Source organism: Tilletiopsis washingtonensis (genome assembly GCF_003144115.1).
Source record: "Tilletiopsis washingtonensis strain MCA 4186 unplaced genomic scaffold FA09scaffold_30, whole genome shotgun sequence".
Classification (NCBI taxonomy): domain Eukaryota; kingdom Fungi; phylum Basidiomycota; class Exobasidiomycetes; order Entylomatales; genus Tilletiopsis; species Tilletiopsis washingtonensis.
This window is the reverse complement of record NW_020312027.1, coordinates 54,199-77,790: the sequence shown is the minus strand read 5'-3', so window position 1 is coordinate 77,790 and position 23,592 is coordinate 54,199. Positions and strand designations below refer to the sequence as shown.

The following is a 23,592-nucleotide window of genomic DNA, read 5'->3' as shown; positions in this document are numbered from 1 at the left end:
GAAGCCGCACGATGTGTTGAGGAAAGACTTGTCCGCCGCGACAGTCTCGACAAGCGCACTAGGGTGTGCAGTAAGGCACCGATTGTGCTGCATGCCTGCTGAATGGCGCGCGCAGCCGGACAACTCGTTGCCGGCGCAGAAATCATTCATGGACGCCGCGCGGCGCGGCCGTCCGAGGCGCATCGATTTACTGCGCGAAAACGGGGCCGCCGCGTCGACGTGCCCGCGACACAGAACCTTAGCAGGCTTAGCAGGGATGCGGTGAGCCCGCGCAGCGCTGCCGCCGACACCTGGAGCGTTCACGGTTGAACAGCTGCACAAGGCGAATGGAAGAGCTCGACATTGCCCTCCAGACAGTGCGGGGCTTGCCGTCTGTCCAGTGCGGTCGAACGTCTCCAGAGCCAGCGGTGATGCGGCAAAGCTGTGCACACAAGCGAGTAATGCGAGCGTCTGCGGCACGGATGAAGAGCGATAGAGGCAATGCAACGGTCCCACGACAATGTAGAACCTATCCAGCGCCTGTGCCCGATCTGCTGCATCATCAGCGTAAGCGACGACTTGCGGCCCGACACACCGGGAAGGGTGCTGTCTCAGCTCTCTTGTCCGGCCATGACGACTGGACGCTGCGCGGAGCTCGTTGTGTCACGCGGGATAGAAGCGATGCCGTTGCATCGTCGAGCGCAAACGGCCTTGCGTCACACCATCCGGGCAAGAGGCGGAGCTTGCGCGCCCTTTCGGCACCAAGGGACGCGATGGGGCACACAACAGGGCTCTGGCATGCATGCATTGACAGCGGTGAGTGTGGGCCGTGGAGGCGACAAACGGTCAGTGCATAGACCCGGGCAGGCCTGGAGTAGCGCTCGGCGGTTGTGTGTGACAGCCGAAGCGTCAAGCTCGTCGAGGCACCGCCGGCAGTGGCGGATGTGCTAGGTAACACGGTGGGCTGTGATGAGGGGGAGCAGTGAGGCGCGGAGCATGCCATGCTGTCTGATCAGCATCTCGCGCGCATCGCGAGGTCGATGTTGCCCTCACTCGCGGCCGGGTGACGCGCTAGAAAGACAGTAGGTGAAGACACGGAAGGCATGTGTGATGTCCGCCATCAACGGCAGGTGAGCGGGCGGTCAGGGAGCACAAGGCACGCTAAGGTAGAGCGGAGGACGGGTGAGGTGCCACGGAGGGTGACGAAGAGCTTGGCTGACTGCACGACGCTGGACGCTGGCGAGAGCACCTCGAACGCGACTCACTCGACCTTGGCGACGAGGCGCGTCCTCGGCGTGGCGATCGCGAGAGCGCGGAATCGAATGGCACGTGCGTTGAACGATGAGCCCGGCGAAGCTAGTCGAGGCGTCGGTGGTGACCGAGCATGCTCGTCGCCGAAGCCGCGGCGTAGCGAGGCGCGACAGGGACTCTGGCGAGATCGACGACGAGCAGCCGCTGCTTCGGCGAAGTGCACTGTCTGGATGCAGTCGAGCGAGAGCTGGCCTGCGCGAGAGTGACACCGAGCGGCCGGGCACGCCGAGCGCGAGCAGCGACACACGAGGTGAGAACGAGGAGCCTGACGCGCCACGCCGACTCATGACGGACAGGACCTCTTTGCTATCCAGCGCCATGCCCACCAACTCTCTGCTCGACGACCGTAGCCCGCTCTCGCACGGGCGCATTTCCCTCGAAGGATGCCTGCAGCCGTTCGGCCATCCGGGCGCCAGGCGAGCGATGAACGAGCTCGATCGCGAGGATTGTGGCGCATGCAAGCGCATCGACCGGCCAGATCCTGCAGCTTCCGATCATGACCAATGCTTCGATGCACGGTGGCGGCGAGAGAGAGGCGTGAGCAGCGGTGAGACAACTCAGCTCATCACCCGATGCGCAGTGCGTGACCTGAGCGCGACTGGCGAACCGCGCTGGCGGCTGGCGACGACGTCAAGCTCGAGCCAGGACAGCAGCTGCGACTCAGCGTCAGCAGAGCGATGTAGGCGCTTTCGCGAGGCGAAAAAGGCGTACCTCAGCTCTGAGCAGATCGCGCTGCGCTGCGCAGCCGGCTGGGCTGCTGCCGACGCTGCGAGGGGCCGGCTGAGCCGCGCGGCAGGTGCAGCTGGCGGTGCATGTATGAGCTGAGCTGCTATGAGCCGCGACTGAGTGATCCTGACGTCCAGGGAGAGAGCGGGGGCTTGATGGGCGGGAAGAAAGAGACCCGGGCGCTGTGGCGCTGGCAGACGCCGTGTTGTCGGCGACGCAGCGCGGACCGCGACGGCCATCGGGCTTGCTGCGCCGAGGCCATGTTGGCGCAAGCCGTGTTGTGGGCGGCCAACGCACCGCAGCGGACGGACCGTGTCGCTGACCTTGCGTAGTCAGCCTGCGGCTGCTCCTTGCTGTGGGTGGTGGAGCGAGAACTGCGGGGCGTGTTGACATGCAGGCGGCCCAATTTGGGGTAACGCCCTCGCGTCCTTGCGTGCCAGCATGCGAAGACGCGACTTTGGCTCGCCACGCCCGCCTGCACCTGTTCCTTGCGCCTACCAAGCCTGAGCGGCTGCAGCATCGCTGGCAGGCTCGAGGCCTAAGTATTTTGCACAATATGAGCCCAAAACAAAGCAGCAGCGAGGTTGCCTAGCGCCGGCTTGGGCTGCTGGGCGCCGAAGAGCGTGCCAAGGGCGCGTGAGAATGCTGAGTCAGCACGTCGCCCTGATCCCAGCGCCTCGAGACGCTCCACATGCACCCGGCCCCGTGCCGGTGCTGCGCTCCCGTTGAGGTATCGCATCACCTTCCTCAGGCCCGGGGTGCAGTGACATGGCGAGAGGCATAGTGCTCGATGCCACGCGTCCACGGCCGTGCGGCAAGCATGTCGGCGCTGGTGAGGCGGCGCAGGCCCCTCTGCGTCGCATGCGCAGCTGGCGGATCGACGGCTCCGGTGCCGCCGCGCGGCGGTGCCGATCTGAAATTCGCCGTGCTGCGCACGGCGCCGGCGTTGAAAGGTGCACGGGCGCGCAGCCAAAGTGGAGCTCGGTGATGAGGCCCGGCATCGGGCTCCCCTCGCCATCCTTCCCTCCTCATCACCCCCTCACCCAACACCCAGCATGGCCATCGACCTTCCCGACCTCACCGGCCAGGTGGCGCTCGTCACCGGCGGCAACAGCGGCATCGGTGCGTGCGCGCGTGCGTCGCGCGCCCCCACCCCGCACTCACCACCCTCGCAGGCGACATCTGCGTGCGCCAGATGGCCCAGGCCGGCGCCCGCGTCTTCCTCCTCGCTCGCTCCGCCGACAAGGCGCAGGCGGCCATCGCCTCGCTGCGCGCCACCGACGTCGCCGCTGCGGGCCGCGTCGAGCACATCCAGTGCGACCTCGCCAGCCTCGCGAGCGTCAAGAAGGCCGCCGAGGACATCATCGCCAAGACGGACCGCCTCGACGTGTGTCTCAACAACGCCGGCGTGATGGGTGAGTAGTGCGCGTGTAGATGGATGCGCTGCAGTGCTGAGCCGGTCACCCAGCGATGCCGTACGTCTTCACCGAGGACGGCCTCGAGATGCAGATCGGCACCAACGTCGTCGGGCACTACCTGCTCACGCTCCTGCTGCTGCCGCTGCTCGTCAAGACGTCGCTGCTGCCCGAGCACGCCGAGCGCAGCGTGCGCATCGTGCACGTGTCGAGCATGGGCCACAAGAGCCCGCTCTCGACGACGGACTGGAGCAGCCTCGAGAAAGTCAACCAGCGCGGCGGCCGCCTCGAGTCGACGGCCACGTGGTACCGCTATGGCACCAGCAAGACGGGTGCGTGCTAAAGCAGGGCGCTCGCGGTGGTGCGACGCACAGGTACATGCTGATGCTGACCCTCTCTGTTCTGCAGGCAACATCCAGCTCGCCAACCGCTTCTCGGCGCTGCTCAAGTCGCTCGGCGCCGAGCGCGTCTACAACCTCAGCCTGCACCCGGGTGCGCACTCTCGCCGCCGCCCTCACTGCCCGCGCTGACACCCCTCAGGCGTCATCAAGACGAACCTCACGCAGGGCCCGATCCAGTCGTACGGCGCCATCGCCGGCCGCGCCATCGGCTTCATGACGCGCTTCCTCACCACGGCCGAGGACGGCGCGCGCACCTCGCTCTACGCCGCCACGTCGGCCGAGGTCGACGCCAAGAAGCTCGACGCCGCCTACCTCGTGCCCACGGCCAAGCTCGCCCAGTCGACGGCCTACTCGCGCGACGCACAGAAGGGCGACGAGATGATGGCCTTCTGCGCCGCCTTCGTCAAGGAGAAGGTCGGCGTCGACGCCGAGGCCATCAAGGCCGAGGTCAAGCAGATCCTCGCCGCCAAGTGAGGCTACGCTCCCGTCCTCATCTCGTTCTAGCCGATACGCTGCCCTAGTTACCCCTGCTCGACGCCGCTGCCCTTCTCTGTGCGTACCACCATAATGCGACTCTCCTTCATCCTGTCGCTGCAGCGTGCGCTCAACATGGGCCTAGGGCCTGGCATTGGTCTCGGCGTCAGTCGGAGGGTGGAGAGGGGGATAGTGAAGTGGATGACACGCTTCCGCACGAGCGGCAGACGGATGCGAGGGGCGCAGGTGAGTCTGTGGCCCGCCTCTACTTGCTGCGCAGCCCGCAGCCGTTCACGAGCGCGACCTCGCATCTAGGCGACGCTTGCAGGAGATGAGAGCGGCCGGGCGGTGGGCATGGACTTTGTTGAGCCAACGAGGGTGGGCAGGGGCGATGGAGGACAGCACGCGAGCCTCAGAAGGTCGCTGAGAGCGTGGAGACAGCAGTGAGACAACGCAGTACCGCCTCGTGCCGCAGAGGACCCCCCACTGGCTCTGACATGCAGCTCAGCGCAAGTACAAGTTGCTTCATCGTGCCGCAAAGATGTAGGGCTGTTCCTGCGGCGACCCGGCTTCAACGAGCTTCCCGAACACGTCTTGACGCTCGTCATCACGCCACGGCTCGGCAGACGAGCCCCGGACGACTGGCCTGAGCCCAGAAGTAGGCGGTCCTACAGCAGCCCAGGTTGTCCGTCGTGCTCAACCCTCGCGATCGTGGCAATCTGGGTCGAGTGCCACGCGTCTCCACCCAACGGGCGCGGCACACGTTTCCGAACGAAGCTGCCACGCCTGAGCCGGAGCAGCTCCCTGTCAGCGGCGGAGCCGTTTGACGGGCGGCGCGTCGCGACGCCGGCGTCCCGCGCAGACTGCACGCAAATCGTATGAGGTGACATTGGTATTGCAGGCATCTAGCAGAACAGCCGCGCGCGCGCAAGCAGCCGTCGTGCTGTGGAGGAGGAGAAGGGGGCGAATGGAGCAAGACAAGCTGTCGGAGGTCCGGAGAGGCACAAGCCGCGGTCACGGCAGCAAAGCTCGGCCGTGGAGTGCATAGCGAGTGCCCTGGTGTATCACCAAAGCTCTCAGGAGAGCAAAGCGCGCTACGGCCGTTTGGGCACAGTGGCGCCAAGGCGGTCCTCGAGCGAGGCGCGGCTGCTCTTCCGAATGTCCCACGCGAAGCCGTCGCTGCCTGTGAGAATGCGCGGCTTGTCTACGCCCTGCGCGACAGAGACGTCGCTGTCGGTGGACTCCCACGGCGCGAGGTACATGGAGAAGAGTGCCGGCACAACGCAGTAGCTGTCAAGCACGTCGGTCTCGAGCATGTACTTGAGTTGCTCGTCAAAGGGCCGGCTGGCGGTGCACGTCAGCAGCGGCAGGCAATTCGCCACGCAGGTACACTCACAAGGGCACGTGGTTGATGTGGTAGAGCATCTTCATGGCGCCTCGCAGCGTCAGCACGTAGGCCTGCGAGCCCATCGGGTGGCGACCCTTCTGAATGATGCGGCGCGGCGGCGCCAGCTCTTCGCTGTGCTCCTGCTTGGGCAGCGCGATGCGGTAGTCATTGTAGACCCAGCGGTTCTGCGGCTCCGTCTTCTCAAAGTCGGCCATCGTGTCGTCCTCGTACGTCACGTAGGGGCGCGGTCCGCCGGCCTCGTTCCACGAGGCCTCGTGCGTGTGCCCTGCAGGCCAGGTCAGCCCTGGCGCAGCAGCGCCACATCATCGCGCCGACGCACCGAACCACAGCACGTCAAAGTCGTTCTCACCCCACGGCGCCCACGCCGAGGGCCGCGTGATCCTGGCGTCGGGGTGCAGCGACTGCCTGAGCGTGGCGAGCGGGCCCATGAGGCGCTGCAGCGCCACGCGGAGGTCGACGTCCCAGTCCGCGTCGTCCTCGATCACGAGCGCCGACGTGAGCTTGCGGTCGACAATCTCGCGCAGCACATTGGCATGGCCGCGCAGGGCGCCCAGGTGGCCGATCATGTCGGGCGCCTGCTGATGCTTGATCGTCTTGCCGTCGACGCCGTCGCGCACGTCGATCTTGAGCCCGGCCGTGTGTGCGAGCAGGTAGAGCTCGTCGCGCTTGTCGGGCCGCGTGGGCATGTTGACCGCAAAGATGGCCCTGGCAGAGGCATGAGACCAGGTGCTGCAGGGCATAGCCCTCACTCCACTCACTCGAAGCCGAGCGTCTCGTTGAGCGGCAGCAGCGTCGTGGTGTCGCCGCTGTACACTTGCGGCAGCGTCTCGCGCGTCGGTGGCGGCAGATGCAGCGAGCTGGGCTGCATGCGCACACGGGTAGCCACCATGCGCTCGCCGACGGTGCCGCGCACGCGCCACGCAGCCCAGGCGGCATAGCCAAACGTGCAGAGCAGCAGCGAGTAGAGCAGCACGCGGCAGCGGCCGAAGCAGGGCGGGCACGAGCGGGGGGGGGGGGGGGGGGGGGGCATACACCGCGCCCCTCAAGAGGGACCAGGGTAGTGAGTACCATAGCGGCGCCATGAGAGGCCACAGCTGCTACAGATGCTCCATTGAGATCAAAGGATGATTCTGCAGCCAAAAGCTCCTCGCTACACTGGGCAACATGACGGGCAATTGCACTTCTCTCCCCGTCGTCGAGGCGATCGGAACGCGCAGCATGCGCACTCTTACTGCGCGCTCGTCTCGGTGCCGTGGGAACGCAGCGCTACAGGCAGGCTGATTGCGGCCACAGACAGCCCCCTTCGATGCACGACGGCTAGATGCTCAGTCCTCCAGCTGCACAAATCTATGACAGCGGCCATTCCTTTCTGCACCTCGCGGGATCGTTCGCCGCAGCCGTCTCACGCTCGTTGGCTGTGGCCAGCAGCCCAAGGCGCAGAAACTGTAAGACTTTCCGATGGTGACGGTCCCGCGAATCGTACATGTGGAAAGAAGCAGAAGGCGAGAGCGGCGAGACAGGGATGATGCAATCGCAGAGTGGTCGGCTGCTTCCGACGGTGAATCTATGGGAGAAATGCTAGGGGCTGATACAAGGGTGACGCGAACGGGACGGCGGACTAGCCGAGCTTGTCCTCCTCTTCTGAGATCACATGGGTCGGCAGGCGGATCGCAGTGTGCGGCGGCGAGTCGCTGCGCTCGTCCATCGACTGGTCTGCCGACTCGTACTCGGTGTCGTGCGCGTCCGTCTCACGCGCATCAAAGACCGTCTCGGACTGCGCAGGCTTTGGCGGCGGATTCGTGCTGTACACGACCATGCTGAGCACGACGACGGCGACGCCCGCCGCGCACGCCAGCGTGATGCTGTACGAGAGAAAGACGGCCGAGAAGAGAAAGGTGAGGACAATTGCGAGCGCCACGGCGAAGCCCTTGGCCACATTGTCGGCCACCTTGACGACGAGCGAGACGAGCAGGCCGCCGGAGACGTTGAGCAGCACGCTCGCCCACGCCCAGGCGCCAAAGTAGCGCATGGGCGCCCAGTGCCCCTGCGCATCCATGGCGTTGGTGAGCAGCGGGATGAGCGCGGGCACGAGACTGAAGGCGGAGAGCTGTGCGTTGACGGCCCAGAACTCGGCCTGGCCCTTGAGGATCATCTCGGTGTACACGCCGGCAAAGCCCGAGATGACGCAGGCCGTGGTGATGGCAATGAGGCCCGTCGCCGCGCCCGAGAGCGCGAAGCCCGGCGGCGGCGAGCCTGGCGGCGGCGGCGCAGATGCGGGGCCGTGGGGCGAGCCCTGCTGCACCAGAATGACGCCCAGGCCCAGCGCCGCCACGCTCGTCCACTGCCAGCGCGAGAGCTTCTTGTGCAGCATGAGCGTGGCGAAGAGGGCTGTGCTGATCAGCTTGCCCTGCGAGAAGGTCTGCAGCAGTGCGCCGTCTGGAGCGGACGTGAGCAACGCGACCGCCATGCGGCGCCGCTCTACTCACCCATGTGCGAGGCGGCGACGAGCTGCAGGTTGTTCTGGCAGACGTAGAGCAGCGCAGGGATAGCCAAGCGTAGGCCACTGCGCTCGAACACCGTCGCGGCCACCTCGGCGGCGGCGGTGCGCCACGTATTCACCTCCCACAGGCCGGTGCGCTTGCCTTCGCCTTGCACTTCATCGGCGTCTGCATCAGCGGCCGAGGGCGCCAGCGGCAACCAGTCGCCGCCGGCGGGCGTGGCCGCAGCGGCAGCGGCGTGCAGGCGCGTGTAGAAGAGCGCGCTGAGCGAGATGAGCACCTTGAGCAGCTCGACGAGGAAGACGGCCGTGGGGCCGAGGTAGATGTGGCCGTCGGCATCGGGCACGCGGCTGCGCGCCATGACGAGGCTCAGCGCGCTGTTCTGCACGGTGAGCAGGCCGAGGGCGCCAAGTTTGACGGCGTTGGACGACATGGCGGGCAGGTGCGGCGGTGGGGTGTGAAGGTGCGGCCGGCGGCCGAAAGGCGGGAGAGGCGCTGCCCGCGGCCAGCCACGGAGCGCACAGCGGAGGAGCGAGGCGAGGAGGAGCGAATGCGGCGCGGCAGCAGCGCGGCGGCCGAGGCGGGGTGATCCGAGCGAGCGATGCGTGAGAGGAGAGAACGAGAGAGCGTGGAGGAGTGTTCGGACGAGGAGAGAGAGAGGCGCAGAGATGTGGAGCGGCGAGCGCCGGTGGTGGTGGGTGGCAAGCAGCGGCACCCGGGCGAGGTGCGGCAGGGCGGTCGGACGCGAGCACGCCGCGATGCGGACGAGGCCGCGCGCGCGGCGCGGCAGCAGCGTGCCGCCGCCCGGCGGCGCGGCGCGGGGCTGGCTTGTGGGTGTCTTTTGGTGCGCGTCGGGCGCCGATGCCGGGTGCCGCCGCCTTGCCGCCCTCACAGGCGATGCCACACCGACGGCGCGCACTCAGCAGTAGAGTGTCAGGCAGCTTTCCTCATCTCTGACAGGCCGCCGGTCCGCCGGCAGAGCGGCAGGCGCCTGGTGAGGCAGCGCCGCAGCGCGGCCGTCTGGCCGTCTCGCGTCTGTGCGGCAAAGCGACGCGGCGAGCTTCTCTGGCGGCGCGGCGTTCGTGTCTGTGCCGTGCTGCCGTGCTGCGCTGCTGCTGCGTCTGGGGGCTGCAAGCAAGAGGCTAAGTGTTGCATCCTGCATTCGATTGCACTCTAGCGTCTGTCCCGCCCGCGTCTGAGCGCAGCCGGTGCTTGGTCCAAGCTCTGCTGCAGGCTGCTGCGCAGCGGTTCATTGCCCACGTCTGCAGCACGGGGCTGCGCGCTGGGCGGAGAGATGCACCCGAGAGGCGCGTGCGACACGCGTGGATCATGAGAAGCGCTTTGACTCGCCTGCCGCCTGCATGGCCGTCGCTGCCTGTTGCTGCGACGGCTCGCAAGCAGCAGACAGATGCTCTGCTGTGAGGGCGCGGATAGAGTGCCTGCGCTGTCCGTCGCACCCGTCGGCATCGCAGCGGCGGGTGTGTCTGCCGTCGCCGTCTCGCCCTCTTTCGCTTGGGGAGGCAGCGCCAGCAGCGACGCAGGGTGCAGGGGCGCGGCGGGAAGATGAAGGTCGCGGCGCCAGCACAGACGCGAGACGCGGCGGCGGGGGCAGCAGGGGTGCGTGTGGCGGCGGCGCTAAGGTACGGAATTTGCCAGATCTCGCCTCAGCGGCAGACGGCACAGGCACGCCCGGCTGCCGGCCGCGGATGCTGCGCCAGCTGCGGCGCCGCGAAGCACAGCATGCAGAGCATCTCTGGTGCTGGCGGCAAAAGGGCTGCACGAGGAGCGCCAGTACCGACCTGCGCTGAAGCAAGCTGCTCACTAATCCACACAGCACGCAGAACGACCAGGCTGCGGCTGCGGCAGCGGTGTGCTTCTCTCGCGTCTCTGCGCGTTGCGGAGCTGCAGGAGGCGGCGCTCCTTCTTCAGCGCTGCCAGGGGGCGCGCGTCGCAGCCGCAGGCATGCCGTCGCTCCGGCCTTTCGGGTCGACGGCAGCCGCTCAGCGGCGGCGGAGGCGATGGAGCCGCAGCGCACCTTCCTTTTGCGCCTGCGGCTGCAGCTGACGGGCGCGGGCGGGCGAGTGCGGCGGCGGCATGCTGCATGGTGCAGCTGAGACTGCGCTGGTGCCCGCTCCCGTGCCTTCTGCAGAACGCCCGAGCACGCTACGCCGCACGCCGCGCATCCTGGATCTCAGCAAGCGGCGGTACGGCGGCCGGGCGGCGGCGGCGCAGCGCCAAGGCGGGCACGAGCGCTGTGCCTGCACAGTGCGCGCCTGCGCTGCCTCCGAGACCGCGTGGCTCGCGGCGTGCAGCCGTCGCGCAATTCACTTTCCGCGCCACTCATCACTGAAATCTGCCCGGCACTCTGACTTGAAGCTGCACTCAACCGCCGACACCCGCGGAGCAGCTGCCGCGCGCGCAGGAACGCCGAGGCGAGGCGCTCGCCTCCTTGGCGATAAACTCGCGGCCGCCCTCGCTGCTGCCGGCGGCTGCTGCACTCAGCACCCGGCGTGCCGTTGCGCCTCTCTCCTCTGCTCCACCACCCCCCTAGCCGTTCCCCTCTCCCACTGCTTCCGCGGCCTGCGCGCACCATGGTCTCCCAGTACGAAAAGGACGACGAGCAGAGCGAGCCGCTCATGCTGCCGCTCTACGGCGCGCGCGCCGATGTGCCGCGCAGCCCCGAGCCCTCGCGCCGCGTCCGCCGCACCCGCTGCGCGCCCGTGACAAAGGTGAGTGGTGGACAGGTGTGCGGCAGGTCCGGCAGTGCGGCTGCGATGGATCAGGCGTTGTCGCAGGCCAGGCAGTGCCGCTGTGACGGGTGTCGTGGCGCGGGCAAGAGAGCGCTGCCCTGCTTCGCCGGCGCAGGCCTGGCTGGCCCTCCTCGCTCTCGCCGCCGCTCCGCAGCCCCTCGACTGACACCACGGCCTGCAGAACCCGCGGCGGTATCTCGTGCCCTTGCTATACGTCTTGCTCGGCGTCGGCCTCACGTGCATCTGGCAGGCCGAGACGACGTCCGTCATCCTCAGCAACCTCAAGCACGGCGTCTTCTCGGCGTCGCCGCCACCCGTGCCCGAGGTGGAGCCGCCGGTGCTGCCCGACTCGCTCGACCAGGTCATCGTGCGCAAGCGCGGCGCCAAGATTGGCTACGTCACGCTCAAGTTCGGCAGCGGCTCGCGTCACAGCGACCCACTGCCGCCGCCGCCGGTGGCGCTGGACGCTGACGGCAAGGCCATCAACATCACCGTGCCCTACAACCCCTACGACCTCTCCATCGACCTGATGCAGAACTATGCACGTCGATGGGGTTACCCATTCTGGCTCGTGCGCGAGGAGGTGCTCCGCGGCCCGCAAGGCGGCGGACAGACCGGCAGTGCGTTTTGCAGCCTCGCGGCAGGATAGCAGCGTGCTGACGACTCTCGCCTCCCTCAGTGTGGTCGAAGCCCGCTGCCCTCCTCTCCCTTGTCACCGACGAGCTCCGCAAGCCCAAGGCGGACCGCCTCGAGTGGATTTTGTGCGTGGCCTGTGTTCCTCGGGCTCACGCATGCGCTGACTGGTGCGGCTCCAGGTACTCGGACGCCGACTTTGTCGTGACGAACCCCAACGTTCCTCTCGAGATGTTCCTGCCGCCCGACACCGAGTTCGGCCGGACGCAATCGTTCCTCATGGCGCGTGACCAGTGGGGCCCCATCAACGCCGGCGTGCTGCTCGTGCGCGTTGCGCCGCAGAGCATCAAGTGAGTCTGGCAGCAGACGGGCGTCACGCATGCCGCGCTGACCCGTGCTGCAGGATCCTCTCGACGATCATCGCCGCTCCGATCTACGAGCCGCAGCACTCGTGGTGGAACGGCGAGCAGACGGCGCTGGGCATGGCGGGCTCCAACAACGAGCTTACCGACAGCATCGCCATCGTGCCGCCGCATTGGTTCAATGCGGACATGTTCGGCACGTTCCAGCCGAACCACCAGTTCAAGACGAAGATCTGGTACCCGGGAGACTTTGCCTGCCACCTGATGGTGAGTTGCGAGAAACGCTGCGCAGAGAGCACCGCTGACGCGTACGCTCCGCTCCCACAGAGCGCCGACAGTGCGTTACACCCATGCTGATTAATCACGCCTGGCCTGCCGCTGACACTGCTCGCACCGCAGAGACGGGATGGGATGCGCTGCTGAACGCCGTGTACCCGGCCAACAACATCAGCCGCGCCGTCGCGGGCGCGGTGCGCGTGCCGGCACCCGAGATCGCCGGCGCGCGCCTCGACGTGCCGCTCAACGAGACGCGCTACATGACGGGCAACGATACGGTGGCCATGTGGTGGGATTCGTGGGCGGCCATGAACGCCACGGAGCGGCGCACCTACGTCGCCGACTCGAGCCGTCAGAACTAGATTGCCCGGCCGCAAGCGCGCGCCGCCTCTCGCAAGCTCTGCAACCCCGGACCTGCTCCCGCTGCCTCTTTTGGAATGTCACCTATCTAGCCGGCGAGCGGGATGAGGCTTGACGCGCGGTCTCGTTAGCAGCTGTCGATGGGTGCGCTACGATGCCGGCGATGATGTGCAAGCACGCGGCGTCCACGAGCCTCGCAGCACTCGCTGGATGGGCACCCTTTGCTCTGTCTGCAGCTGCCTTGCCAGCCGTAGAACGGACGAGTCCGTCTGCGTGGGCGTTCGCGCATGGACACCAGGCAGACTCAGCGAGAGCACAAAGCGCTGCACAGACAGCGCCGTCCGCTCCGCTGCCCGTGCGGTGCATCTCAAGTCCGCGGCTGAGCATGCTTCATGACGAGATGTCTGTGCGCTGGTGGCGGACCTCGCATGTCGGGGTCGGTGGTGCTCTGCTGGCGTGCTACAACACCAAACGGCTCCCGCGCTGGCTGCCGCGGCTGGCCAGTGTCAGGAGCTCGTCGCAGTCCGACGGTGGGCATCCGTTCGCTTGCACTGGCGCTGCTCGAGCCGCGAGGTCTCCTCAGCGCGCGAGCGCATGGAGCATGTATGCCGCCGATGTGAGGGTTATAGACCTCTGAACAGCAAAGTGTCAGGACCCAGCGCGAGCAGCCGGCAATCGCGTTATGGTCGCAGGTGCCTTGCGACCCGATCGCGCCGCCCATCTGCTGCTGAGGTGGATGCTGTCAATGAGCGGTCAGCGAAGCGTCTGGCGCTCCGTGGATGATATGCTTCCTCGTCGGCAACGGGGACTGTGTTGCAGCCCGCCGGCGAGGGAGAGCAGCGTGCAGTGTGCGTGAGCAGTGGTGCTGCGCCAGTGCATTCAGTGTGCAGCGTCGCTCACCTGCGTTCCCACGCGTACGGCATCGCTTCCCGCCCGTCGCCTCGTGCATCGCGACTGCTGCGCGCTTGTGACATCTCTGCCTCAAGCAGATGCGTCTCTGCGTCAGAATCGCACCAAAGACAGCCCCAGGACTTGATGTTTGAATATTATCGCACTCTTTGCGGACTGCAGCTGACCGCTGTGGCTGCACTGAGCGTCGCCACGGCCAGCAACTCAGCCACGCCTGTCGCGCAGCGAGCGGTGAAGCGAGGGCAGCTGCAGGGCTTGGAAGAGGGAGACAGGTCGAAGGAAAGACCCGCAGCTCCTCAGTATGCAGCGAGTGTCTGAGAGGGTATAAGAGTGCTATTGTGATTGGGAGGCGAACGTTCGATCCAGCAGCTGACTTCCTACAGAAAAGGCGATTCTAAGGGGATCAGGTGGATGGAGGCCGCCTCGAAGTGGATGTAGAGAGAAGAGCACGAGACGCTGAGCTTAAGGACAAGAATCGTGCTGCGCGTGAGCCTAAAGACTCGAAGTGATTCGTGAAAACCAGGCCGACTTTGGTCAGCTTGCGAATCTGCGCGCAAACGTGACACGAAGCCTGCTGCGGCGAATGGAAGGGCCTTCGCGATCCGCCCTCAGAGCTGGCCACGCGCGAGAAGGATGGTCGTGCCGAGCTCAACGGGGTCGGCCCACGCCACGCCGACCAGGCAAGCACCGACTTCGACGTAGATCTGCTGATGGCGCTTCAAGTGCTGGGCAAGACTCGACGGCGGCAGGAATGCCGCTGGCAGATCACCGTCCGGCTCGCGCACGTCCGACTCTGGGGCGGGGCCCGTCGGTCGAGCGAAGGTCGATGAGAGCGAGTAGAGAGCACGGCCTGTCGTCGCGCGGATGCGAGACGAGGCCGAGGCCACAGCCGTGGCAGACCGTGCGACGTGTGGAGACCATGTGTTGCGCGCCCACAGCTCGCGGCTCGATCGCATGAAGTGTCCTGCCTTCACAGTCTGGAGGATCGATCGCATGCGATGCTTCTCGAGCGACGGCGTGCGTTGGTAGCAAAGAGCGAAAGCGGCTTCGGGCCCTTCGGAGATGAGCGACCAGCCGACACGCACTACGTCCTCCAGCAAGATGCTGCTGCCGCGTCCGCTGGTGTAGAGAGTCTCGGCGAGCGGCGTGTTCAGCGTGTTGATGAAGCTCGCGGAAGCCATGATGGTAGTGAGGCCGATGAGCATGTCGGGCACGCGCTCCTGACGGCGAAACGCCACCGGTAGGCCCGGCGAGTCGAAGGTGATGGCATCGTGAAGCGGGCCGCTGCCGCCCCCCTGGCTTCGAAGGTGGTGCAGCAGGAACTCGGAGTAGGATGCGCCCAGCGAGTGGCCCGCACACGTGATGTGGTGCGTCGACGGATCAATGCCATGGTGCGCGAGAATCTCGGCGACGCGAAGGGCTCTGGAGACGGCACACTCGGTCCATCCGGCGACGGAGCCGTGGAGCGAGGCGCGCATCAGCTCACCGCATGCACCCGCATCCGCGAGAGTGGTCGTGCCGCGCTGGACGATGGCGTACGCAGGCTTGTCGCGATGAGCCCACAGCCAGATGGCGCCCTCGTCGTAGATGTCCACCAGTGTCCACGGCCCGATGATGAAGCCGAGCTGAGCGACGTGAGGGGCGCCGTACGCCAGGACGCAGAGCGTAGCGAGGTCGGACTTGTGCGGCGCCGGGCGGACTGCGGCGGGTGGAGCGGAAGGAGGTGGCTCCGTCGCGGGTGGAGCAGGACGCGGGCGGACTGCGGCGGGCGGAACCGCCGGCAGTCCGCGCACACAGATGCGGAGGACGGAGAGAAAGGCGCGGAGGTGGGAGAGAATGTCGCGCAGAGGGCGCACCGAGAGAATGAGAAGGAGAAAGCCGTTGAGAGCGACGAGTGATGCGATGAGGAAGTCCATACGAGTCAAGGGATAGAGAGGCGTGGTGGTGGGATGCACAGATGCCTTGCGCTGGCTGTCCCGCTCTGGACAGCAGCGGGGCGCGGCAGCGCATCTGGGGCGGGGCGAGAGCGGCGGATAAAGTCACGCCAAGCGGCACGCGCGAAAGCGGCGCTTCGCCCTGCGGGCCTGGCTTGGTCCACAGCCGAGCTCTCAAGAACGCAGCGATCGCATCCTTTGCCGGCGATTGCGCTGGCCTAGGTGCCTGGTCGATCGCCCGCATGCTGGGCTCCAGCGCTCCGAGTCCGTGCGCGCTGGGTCACGCAGCTGCAAAATCGGGGTACGTCCGTCGGTCCCAAAAGCTCGGGTCTGCGCTAGCTGGAGCGGAGCCGGCGGGGCGCGGCATGCGCGACAGCGTGCGCCGCGCACGTGGGCGGGCGCGCCAAGCCGTCAGCGGCGCCAGCGGCCCAGCCTCGCCCAAGAGCGCTTGCTTTCACAATCTCAGCGATGAGAAGGGCAGCGCACAGCGCAGCGGATGTGCGGTGAGCTGGACGGCACGGCGCGGCGGGCAAGCCACACGTCGATCATAGGGCACGCAGAGGCGTCAGGCAGCAATTTCGTGTTTGGCGTGTTGGACTAGCTCGTGGACCTGCATGCTGCGGGGGCGGGGCTGAATCTCACGCTCGCCGCGCCGCTCGCCCGCGGGAACCAGACTCCTTCTCGGTGCGCGCCGCTGTGCTGGATCCTCCGAGCCGCCGGATTCCCCGCTGCTTCACTAGCACAGCGACGGGATGCGCAGACCGCAGCACAGCACATGCGCAAGCCATGAAGAGTCTCGGCGGCACGTCACGGCGCCCAAGCCACGCGCCGATGAAGGCGCACGAGAGCTGCCTGCACCGGACCGGCACCGGTCGCTCTCGACGCGAGCGGCGAACGCATCTCTCTGACGCGCATGCGCGCCGCTGCGTTGGATCCTCGGGGCTGCCGTCTGCCGCACCCGGAGCGGGGGGCGCCGGGCGCCGCGCACGCGCGCATGCACCACGAGCAGCTGCTCTCGTGGTCCGATCTGCTTGATCGCGGCGAGGGGCCAACCGGCGGGGTTTGGCACGGGTACGCAGCGTGGGCATGGCTTGCTGGCTCAGATGCGGCGCCTGGCGTCATCGCAGGTCTACAGGCAGGCGGCGTTCCTTGCCGTCGCAGATGCGTCCACAAGACGACACGCTCCACAGACGCCTGTGCCGGTGGCAAGCAGGCTCACTCTGCGCACTTTGGCGCTCGAGACTTGCACAAGGATTTGATGCCCGCTGCGCACGACGATTGGCGGCGGAGCCTGGTCGCTCTGCTTCAATCCCGCCTGCATCCAGCCTCAGCTGGACCGGGCAACCGCGCAGGTGGCGCCGCCGCCGCCGACGTCGACTGCGAGGCGCAGGCTGGCACGCTCGTTGGCGCTCTCTCACTCCGCTTGGCCGAAGAGCGGCCAGCCTGCGTGGCCCGGCTCTCGCCTGCACCTGACGGAACAAAGCGTGACGCAGGAGCCTGCTCGCGACACTCGCGTCCACCTCGACGCCTCGCAGCGCAGAGAGGAGAGCCAAGGCCAGAAGCACCATCTCATTGATCTTCCTCAGCAACCCAACTCTCCACTTTCCTCTCCGCGACCTTCCTCCCGTTTCTCCATGCCGTTCTTCCATGCGGCGGCGCCAGAACCGCTTCTTGCACCGACGCACAGTCATGCAAGAGCGTCGCAGTCCCTTCGGCGCCTAGCTCCGCGGCCAAGTCGATGGCGCGAGGCTCAAGAGGAGAGGCAGGAGATGGGAAGCCGGCTGCGTAGGCGGCATTTGTGGTGACCATTTGCTGTGCGGCGAAGGTAAGCGTGGGAAGAGGGCAGCAATCGTGGGCGACGTACGAGAAGTAGCTCGAGAGAGTCGGGCGTTGCGTCCCTAGCGCAAAGAGGGTCAGCTCGAGGACTCGATGGCGCCGGGAGGGTGGAGGGGGGCCAGCGAAGGAGAGGGGAGACTCACTGATACACGCCCACCAGCATCGGCAGCAGCGCAAGTGGATCACCATCTCCTTGCGGCGTGAACAGGTTGCCCACATTGCTGCGTCGTTGTCCGCCTCATCAGCCTGGCTGATCCTTGTCAAACGGCTGCACGCTTGCACTCACTTGACATCCACCGCCACTCTCACGCCTCTCCTTGCCAAGTCCAGCGCCGGCAATGTTGCTCTTGATCTCCTCGAATACTCCACGTCTCGTCCTTGCATGTACAGATCCGAGTGTGGCAACGCTACAAAGGCGACTTCTTCGCCCTTGCATTCTCGCGCCAGACGATCGAGATCCTGCTCTGCAAACGTCGAAATAACCGTGGCGTGGCCCAGCGTCAGTCGTCTCGTGCGGCCGTGGACGAGCCAGGTGTGCTGCTTGAGCATCGCCAAGGCGTCCCAGAGTAGAGGCGAGGCGGGATCCAGCGTATAGTCGATGTGCAGATCCACATCCCTGCCGAACTCTTGCGCGAGATCGAAGATGAATTGGAGTGCTCGGAGGGAGTTGTGGCGCGACGCCTCGACATAAGGGGCGCATCCGACGGCGCCGACTCCCTCGTGCGACGCGGCGCTGCGCAGCAGCTCATGCATGTGCGCCTCGTATGCGGCGTCGGGGTAGAAGAGGGCGTCCTGTGCAAAGGCACAGAGAACAACGGCGCAGCGCGAGGCGAAGCGCTGTCGGAGGGAAAGACCGGCCTGGAGACAGAGATGAGAGACGGTAGGATCCACCTGGTGTCGTCGAGGGGATCAGAAAAGAAGGAAAGGGGAAGGGGGTGAGGCAACGGACCTCGACGTGTGCACGCATGCCGACTACGCCATGTGCCAGTGCCGCGGCGATGAATCGCGCTCCTCGCGCCTCGACCTGCGGAAAGAAGCAGAGTGAGCGCAGGCGGCATGTGCGGAAGGGTGGAGGGAGGACGTACGTCGGCCTGTGTGAAGTGCGCCTTGCTGACACTCGGGTGTCAGTCTTGCACTGGCTGGGCAGCAGAATGTGGCCTCACGCGGCGCTGGTCTTCTTCAGGGCCTCGTCGAACGTGCTGTGCGAGGCGAGAGCGGACGAGGAGCGAGGCAGCCGTCAGCCATCGCCCTTTGCTCTGCCTTGCCTCTCACGCACCCATCGCCCAGCGAGCAGCATGCGTCGAGCAGGTAGCACTTGTCGAGATGGACGTGTGCGTGGTGCAGTGCGCCGGGCAGGACGAGGTCGGGCATCGCGGCGAGGGTGGGCTGCGATGAGCGGGCTGCGCGGCGCTGCGTGTGCCGTGCGCCGTGTGCGTTGTGCGCTGTATGGCTTGCAAGGCTGCGCGCTGTGGTGGGGAGAAGCAAAGGCGGCGGCGAGAAGTAGGCGCGCCGGCTGAGCAACGCCGCGGCGAGGTGCCGCGATGCCATGTGGAGGTCCGTCGTGCGTCACGCTCCTCTCGCCGCTCGCGCGCGCGCGCCGCATGCGCACCAGCATCGCAGCGCACTGCAGCGCACATGGCGCGCTCGTCCCTCACACCGCACACACCAGGAGTACGTATGGCATGCCCGGGGCAACATGGGGCGTCAGGGGGGTATCGCTGCACAGGCCCGGCTACTCGTCCGCCTCGATCCACGCCGAGATGCGCTCCCAGCCGACGTCTCGCTCCCGTCCCCACCATCCAACTGCACGTCGTCGTCGTCGTCGTCGTCGTCAGTCTCAGCTTCAACCATGCTCCTCCTGCGTGACTCACAGAGCAAATAGTCATGCACCGCGTCCCGGCACTCGTCCAGCCACACTTCTCGCTCCTCTCCACCTGCGCCCTCCTCTCGCTTGCCGTCCGTCACCGCCTCGCCCTCCACTTGCTGTGCGCCCGGCGGAGCTCTGACCTGCTCGTGCTTGGGCGCATGGCGCGGCAGCACGGGTCCGGGGATGGAGCTGCGGCGCGGCCGCGGATAGTTGGCTCTTGCCGCCAGCGCCTGCGCGTCGGCGTCGGCAGAGAGGCGGTCGCCGACGTAGATGGGCCGCGTGCGCCGCGTGCCCGCCGCAAGGCGATGCGCCAGCGTCAGGTGCTGGTCGTACGACACTTCGCCGTCGCCCGTGGTAATGTAGATGCGCCTCGGAAAGCCCTCGTAGCCCCAGCTGGGCGCCTCGACGTCGAGGTGCAGCGAGCAGGAGCTGAGGTACGGATTGCGGTACGTCTCGCTCGCCGGCAGCACACCGAGCAGAGCAGACACGGCCGTGTTGCGGAAGCCCGAGCCGGGAGGGATAATGTCGACGGCGCGGTTCTGGTACACCGACGAAAAGTGGTTGAGCGCATTGAGAGGCCCAGAGTGCGAACGCGAAGTGTCGGCCCACGGCGAGAGGAGGAGCATGCTGAGGGGCGGAAGAGTCAGTATGAATGACGAGGCGCAGGCTGGAGCCACGCAGGAGCGCAAGAAACTGCAGCCCGAGGAATGGCGTCCGCCTCCTCTTTACCGCGAGAGGCAAGACGCGTCGAGCAAGCCCGCGACCTTCCTCTCCGTCACGGAATACCCCCCCCCCCTATCTGCCGCCCCTCATCGCGCTTTCCATGCCCTGAACTGCTTTTCCCCCCCTCCCCCGTTCGTGTGCGGATCGCCAAGCCCGTCCGTCCGAGGGGCAGTCTCCAACGCCACACGCGTCTCGACAGGGCTGCGCTTCCCGTTCTCCTCCGTTTGACCCCTCGCAGCACAAGCTCGTCGTGAAATGCCTGCCTTTGCCTTTCCCCCCCCCCCCCCCCCCCCCCCCGGGCGCTTCCCACTCTCGCCTTCTCTCTTCCTGTCTCGGCGCATTGAAACTGCGTTCGCAACGCCGAGATCGAGCTCGTCTCGCGCTGCCCCGCGCATCCAACGTCGTCGCCGTCCTTGCCCTTGTTCGCCCTCCAGCATTCCCCTTGGCCCCTTGCACCTACTCGCCCGCGTCGCCTCCCTCGTTGTGCCAACTCACCTGCCAGGCACTTTCAAGCCCACATCTTCATCCCTCAAGTATCTGCACAGCGCCAGTGCCAAGTTGCCGCCCGCCGAGTCTCCCACGACGACGACATTGTCCTCCTCGAAGCCGCAGCCCTTGACCAGGTAATGATAGCCCGCCACGGCATCCATGAGGGCGGCGGGAAAGCTGCCGCGCTCCGGATGGCCGGGAATGCAGACGCGATAGTCGAGGGAGAAGGAGCGGCGGCAGTAGCCGGGCCCGACGACGGGCAGCGTGGAGCCCAGCGGCGAGGCGTCGAGCTCGACGCCGGGTGTGGCGGCATCGGCGTCGCGCCCGGCGCGGCGGCGGCGGCGCGCCTCGAGCTTGTGCAGCAGCTGCAGCGACACGGCCGCCGAGACGTCCTTCTCGTGAGCCGAGCCGATCCAGTAGGCGCCGCCGTGCAGATGCAGCACGACCCTTTCGCCCTTTGCCGCCGGCTGGCCCACGGCGCCGCCGTCGTCGCGCGCGCCGAACCAGAAGCCGCAGGTGCGCTCGTTGCTCACGCCCTGCGCCGCCATGGCGCGCCGGATCTCGCCGCGCAGCAGCGCGGCGGGCAGCGCGGGCACCCAGGTGAACTTGGAGTTGAACGTCTGCGAGTGCGGCACCTCCTGGCTGAGGTCGCGCGTGAAGGACGTGTGGGAGCGGTACGTGAGGCGTGTCGAGTGGCGGTAGAGGCGGATCAGCGTGGCCTTCTTCCAGCTCCAGCGGCGGCGCCCGCGCATGGCGGGCAGCAGCGAGGCGAGGGCAAAGTAGGGGAGAAAGAGGAGGCCGACGGTGAGGCCAAAGTAGGCATAGTAGAGCGCCTTGTAAGGGTAGCGCGACCAGAGGGGCGCCTGCTGTGCAAACTCGGAGCCGGCGCCGGCGCCCTGCAGGGGGAAGATGACGGTGGGCAGGGCGTGCACGGCGGCGAGGGCGGCGTTGGGGTGCGACCTGCGGCGCGCCTTGCGGTCGGCGGCAAAGGCGCGCGAGGGATCGGGGTCGTTGAGATCCTCGAGCGAGGACCAGTGCGGCGTGGGCGGCGCCGGCTTGTGCAGGAACGAAGGCAGCAGGGCGGAGCGCGAGTGCGAGGGCGAGGGCGAGAGGGGCGTTGAGGAGGAGGAGACGTCTGTGGAGGTGCCCTTGGAGGAGGAGGGCGCAACGGGCGCCGCCTCCTCGTGTGCGAAATCGCGCACGACATCTGGCGCCTGTGTGGTGGGCGAGACGGGCGCGGCCATGGTGGATGCGACGCTGTGGTGGTGGGCAGACAAGCGACGCTCCTCACAGCCAGCGCCAACTCAAGGGGCGCAATTGCCAAGTCGCGCCGCTTGCGCATCGGCTGACCGCCGCACCTCCACAAGGCAGCGTGGGAGCAGCGCGCACGTGACAGGCGCACAGGCCATGCTGCGAGGCATGCGCCTTGCCTTGCTTTCTTCCTGCTGGTGCCGCGCTTGCCCTGTCACTCCCACCATGCTCGCGCCCTTCCATCAGATCGACGTCTTTGCGCGCGCGCCCTACCGCGGCAATGCCGTCGCCGTGCTGCACGTCGCGCGTGCGCCGAGCGCCGCCGCCATGCAGCGCCTCGCCCGCTGGACGCAGCTGAGCGAGACCGTCTTTCTGCTGCCGCCGCCGCCGGGCAGCGCGGCGCACTTTGCCGTGCGCATCTGGATGCCCGAGGGCGAGCTGCCGTTTGCCGGACATCCGACGCTGGGCGCCACGCGCGCCTGGCTCGAGGCGCACCCCGACTTCAGCGGCGACGAGCTGCGCATGCACTGCGGCATCGGCACGGTGCGCCTGCGCATCGAGCGCCCCCACGCCGGCCACGCCGCGGCGGGCATGCTGCTCTTCTTCGCCGCGCCGCCCCTGCGCCACGCCGCCGTCGTCGAGCCGCACATCGTGGCGCAGCTGTGCGCAGCCATGCACATCGACACGGCCCACGTCGTCGAGGCGCAGCACATCGACAATGGCCCGCCCTGGCTGGCGCTGCGCCTGGCGTCGCCCGCCGCCGTGCGTGCCGTCTCGACACGGCACATGCACCAGGCGGGCGCGCTCATGTGGGGCGTCTTTGCCGCGCTGTCCGAGCAGGGAGAAGCAGAGCAGACGCTGCTGGTCCGCACCTTTGCGCCCGCCTCGGGCGTCGTCGAAGACGCAGTCACCGGCAGCTTCGCCGCCGGCCTGGCGCGCAGCAGCATGGCGCCCAAGCAGGGCAACTTTGTCGTCAGACAGGGAGAGCAGCTCGGCAGAGAGGGACGCATCGTGGTGCGCAGCATCGAGGGACAGAGCTGGATCGGCGGCTGCACCTCCGTCTGCTTCAAGGGCGAGGCGCTCGTGGAGGACGAGGAGGAGGAGGAGTAGGGCGGGGCAGTGCGAGACAGAGCGGCGGGGAGGGGGGGGGGGGGGGGGGGGGGGGGGGGGGGGGGGGGGGGGGGGGGGGGGGGGGGGGGGGGGGGGGGGGGGGGGGGGGGGGGGGGGGGGGGGGGGTGTGAGGGGCATCGAGCCCGCCAAGACAAGGACCGAAGAAGGGAAGGACGCAGAGAGGAGTCGAGGTGAGTCTTTGCACGCGATCGTAGCCTTTCACTGCGGCCTGATCCCCTCTTCCGGGCTGGCTGATGCGAACCTTTTGCCCCGTTCTTCCCTTGCCTATGCAACGCTTTCATCGATCGAAGCCTTCAGCCAGCGCGGCTTTTGGTCGTGCCCATGCTCGGCACAGAGCAACGGACCGCGTCACGGGCGTAGCGAAGACGATGAGCATCATGCGAGGGAGCGGCAGCTTCGCCAATGCGCAATGAGTCAATGACTCAACCTTTTTTGAATGCGCTCTTCGGCCCATTTGGTGCCCCAGGGGCCCGCTCTCCCGAATGAGCGCAAGCAAGCGGGGGAGCAGGGTAGATCACCAGCAGGGCGGGCGACGCGGGTGACCAGGAAGCAGGAGAAGCTGCCAGGAGGGGGCACTGACAAGCTTGGCGTGCCTTGATCCGCCAGCTTGGCTAGGTGGCGGACGATGATCAATCGTGGGGGAGAAATGGCAAGCGAGAGGGGGGTGGGGGGAAAGGGGCGGCGGGGGTTCCATATTTCCTCAACGAGACGAGACGCGAGACGAGAGAGACAAGGAGAGAGGTGACGAGAGCTTTGCTGGGCTGCAGGCTTGCGGGGCCACGCAAGCCTCTCGGGCAAGAAGGGACGCAAGGGCAACTGGGCGCGGCAAAGTCGGTGTGTCGTCGGTGTGCGACATGCA

At 67.1% G+C, this 23,592-nt stretch overlaps 9 protein-coding genes across 9 annotated transcripts; 4 read left to right on the top strand and 5 right to left on the bottom strand.

Annotated features, from left to right (window-relative positions):
- The first annotated feature begins 1,125 nt into the window (after positions 1–1,125).
- On the top strand, positions 1,126–2,261 carry FA09DRAFT_195649 (hypothetical protein). The gene has a single exon (XM_025739411.1). It carries the CDS (start codon positions 1,321–1,323, stop codon positions 2,113–2,115), a length of 795 nt encoding a protein of 264 aa, XP_025594793.1. The 5' UTR covers positions 1,126–1,320; the 3' UTR covers positions 2,116–2,261.
- An 810-nt stretch (positions 2,262–3,071) lies between these two features.
- FA09DRAFT_302973 (NAD(P)-binding protein) lies at positions 3,072–4,306 on the top strand (the record flags this gene model as incomplete). Its single annotated transcript, XM_025740423.1, has 5 exons — positions 3,072–3,138; positions 3,192–3,431; positions 3,485–3,763; positions 3,840–3,923; positions 3,972–4,306. The coding sequence occupies 5 exons, from the start codon at positions 3,072–3,074 to the stop codon at positions 4,304–4,306; spliced, it is 1,005 nt and encodes a 334-aa protein (XP_025594792.1).
- On the bottom strand, positions 4,258–5,194 carry FA09DRAFT_332919 (hypothetical protein). Its single transcript, XM_025743648.1, has 4 exons — positions 4,815–5,194; positions 4,622–4,749; positions 4,452–4,552; positions 4,258–4,384 (listed from the first exon to the last, which is right to left on the bottom strand). The coding sequence occupies exons 1-4, from the start codon at positions 4,833–4,835 to the stop codon at positions 4,350–4,352; spliced, it is 285 nt and encodes a 94-aa protein (XP_025594791.1). The 5' UTR covers positions 4,836–5,194; the 3' UTR covers positions 4,258–4,349.
- Positions 5,195–5,328: 134 nt separating this feature from the next.
- FA09DRAFT_363661 (hypothetical protein) lies at positions 5,329–6,603 on the bottom strand (the record flags this gene model as incomplete). Its single annotated transcript, XM_025745613.1, has 4 exons — positions 5,329–5,650; positions 5,703–5,979; positions 6,034–6,419; positions 6,473–6,603. 4 exons carry the CDS (start codon positions 6,601–6,603, stop codon positions 5,401–5,403), a joined length of 1,044 nt encoding a protein of 347 aa, XP_025594790.1. The 3' UTR covers positions 5,329–5,400.
- A 729-nt stretch (positions 6,604–7,332) lies between these two features.
- FA09DRAFT_302976 (hypothetical protein) lies at positions 7,333–8,651 on the bottom strand (the record flags this gene model as incomplete). Its single annotated transcript, XM_025740424.1, has 3 exons — positions 7,333–8,150; positions 8,201–8,277; positions 8,413–8,651. Coding segments are annotated over 3 exons (1,134 nt in total), but the record flags the coding sequence as incomplete, so codon positions are not given.
- Positions 8,652–11,137: 2,486 nt separating this feature from the next.
- On the top strand, positions 11,138–12,636 carry FA09DRAFT_195596 (hypothetical protein). The gene is made up of 6 exons (XM_025739410.1): positions 11,138–11,582; positions 11,642–11,723; positions 11,778–11,945; positions 11,999–12,224; positions 12,285–12,294; positions 12,357–12,636. Exons 1-6 carry the CDS (start codon positions 11,492–11,494, stop codon positions 12,593–12,595), a joined length of 816 nt encoding a protein of 271 aa, XP_025594788.1. The 5' UTR covers positions 11,138–11,491; the 3' UTR covers positions 12,596–12,636.
- A 4,354-nt stretch (positions 12,637–16,990) lies between these two features.
- Positions 16,991–18,746, bottom strand: FA09DRAFT_323917 (Metallo-dependent hydrolase). The gene is made up of 8 exons (XM_025741105.1): positions 18,549–18,746; positions 18,436–18,471; positions 18,358–18,382; positions 18,222–18,296; positions 17,559–18,163; positions 17,416–17,493; positions 17,301–17,334; positions 16,991–17,248 (listed from the first exon to the last, which is right to left on the bottom strand). Exons 1-8 carry the CDS (start codon positions 18,641–18,643, stop codon positions 17,006–17,008), a joined length of 1,191 nt encoding a protein of 396 aa, XP_025594787.1. The 5' UTR covers positions 18,644–18,746; the 3' UTR covers positions 16,991–17,005.
- Positions 18,747–18,945: 199 nt separating this feature from the next.
- On the bottom strand, positions 18,946–21,619 carry FA09DRAFT_332914 (alpha/beta-hydrolase). Its single transcript, XM_025743647.1, has 3 exons — positions 20,358–21,619; positions 19,144–19,766; positions 18,946–19,075 (listed from the first exon to the last, which is right to left on the bottom strand). Exons 1-3 carry the CDS (start codon positions 21,593–21,595, stop codon positions 19,005–19,007), a joined length of 1,932 nt encoding a protein of 643 aa, XP_025594786.1. The 5' UTR covers positions 21,596–21,619; the 3' UTR covers positions 18,946–19,004.
- Positions 21,620–21,827: 208 nt separating this feature from the next.
- Positions 21,828–22,737, top strand: FA09DRAFT_332913 (phenazine biosynthesis protein PhzF; the record flags this gene model as incomplete). Its single annotated transcript, XM_025743646.1, has 1 exon — positions 21,828–22,737. One exon carries the CDS (start codon positions 21,828–21,830, stop codon positions 22,710–22,712), a length of 885 nt encoding a protein of 294 aa, XP_025594785.1. The 3' UTR covers positions 22,713–22,737.
- Between the last annotated feature and the right edge of the window lie 855 nt (positions 22,738–23,592).

What these genes read in the sequence shown, in the direction of transcription:
- FA09DRAFT_195596 (XM_025739410.1), top strand. Translation starts at nt 11,492, where the DNA reads ATGCAGAACTATGCACGTCGATGGGGTTACCCATTCTGGCTCGTGCGC. An exon ending in AGGCGGCGGACAGACCGGCA is followed by an intron (nt 11,583 to 11,641) that starts GTGCGTTTTGCA and finishes CGCCTCCCTCAG; the next exon opens with TGTGGTCGAAGCCCGCTGCC. An exon ending in GTTGCGCCGCAGAGCATCAA is followed by an intron (nt 11,946 to 11,998) that starts GTGAGTCTGGCA and finishes CCCGTGCTGCAG; the next exon opens with GATCCTCTCGACGATCATCG.
- FA09DRAFT_323917 (XM_025741105.1), bottom strand. Translation starts at nt 18,643, where the DNA reads ATGCCCGACCTCGTCCTGCCCGGCGCACTGCACCACGCACACGTCCAT. An exon ending in AGAGTGGCGGTGGATGTCAA is followed by an intron (nt 17,494 to 17,558) that starts GTGAGTGCAAGC and finishes ACAACGACGCAG; the next exon opens with CAATGTGGGCAACCTGTTCA. An exon ending in ACTCTCTCGAGCTACTTCTC is followed by an intron (nt 17,249 to 17,300) that starts GTACGTCGCCCA and finishes TTCGCCGCACAG; the next exon opens with CAAATGGTCACCACAAATGC.
- FA09DRAFT_195649 (XM_025739411.1), top strand. Translation starts at nt 1,321, where the DNA reads ATGAGCCCGGCGAAGCTAGTCGAGGCGTCGGTGGTGACCGAGCATGCT.
- FA09DRAFT_332919 (XM_025743648.1), bottom strand. Translation starts at nt 4,835, where the DNA reads ATGAAGCAACTTGTACTTGCG. An exon ending in TCATCTCCTGCAAGCGTCGC is followed by an intron (nt 4,553 to 4,621) that starts CTAGATGCGAGG and finishes CCACAGACTCAC; the next exon opens with CTGCGCCCCTCGCATCCGTC. An exon ending in GCCGAGACCAATGCCAGGCC is followed by an intron (nt 4,385 to 4,451) that starts CTAGGCCCATGT and finishes GGTGGTACGCAC; the next exon opens with AGAGAAGGGCAGCGGCGTCG.
- FA09DRAFT_332914 (XM_025743647.1), bottom strand. Translation starts at nt 21,595, where the DNA reads ATGGCCGCGCCCGTCTCGCCCACCACACAGGCGCCAGATGTCGTGCGC. An exon ending in GGCTTGAAAGTGCCTGGCAG is followed by an intron (nt 19,767 to 20,357) that starts GTGAGTTGGCAC and finishes TCCGCCCCTCAG; the next exon opens with CATGCTCCTCCTCTCGCCGT. An exon ending in GGTGCATGACTATTTGCTCT is followed by an intron (nt 19,076 to 19,143) that starts GTGAGTCACGCA and finishes GACGACGTGCAG; the next exon opens with TTGGATGGTGGGGACGGGAG.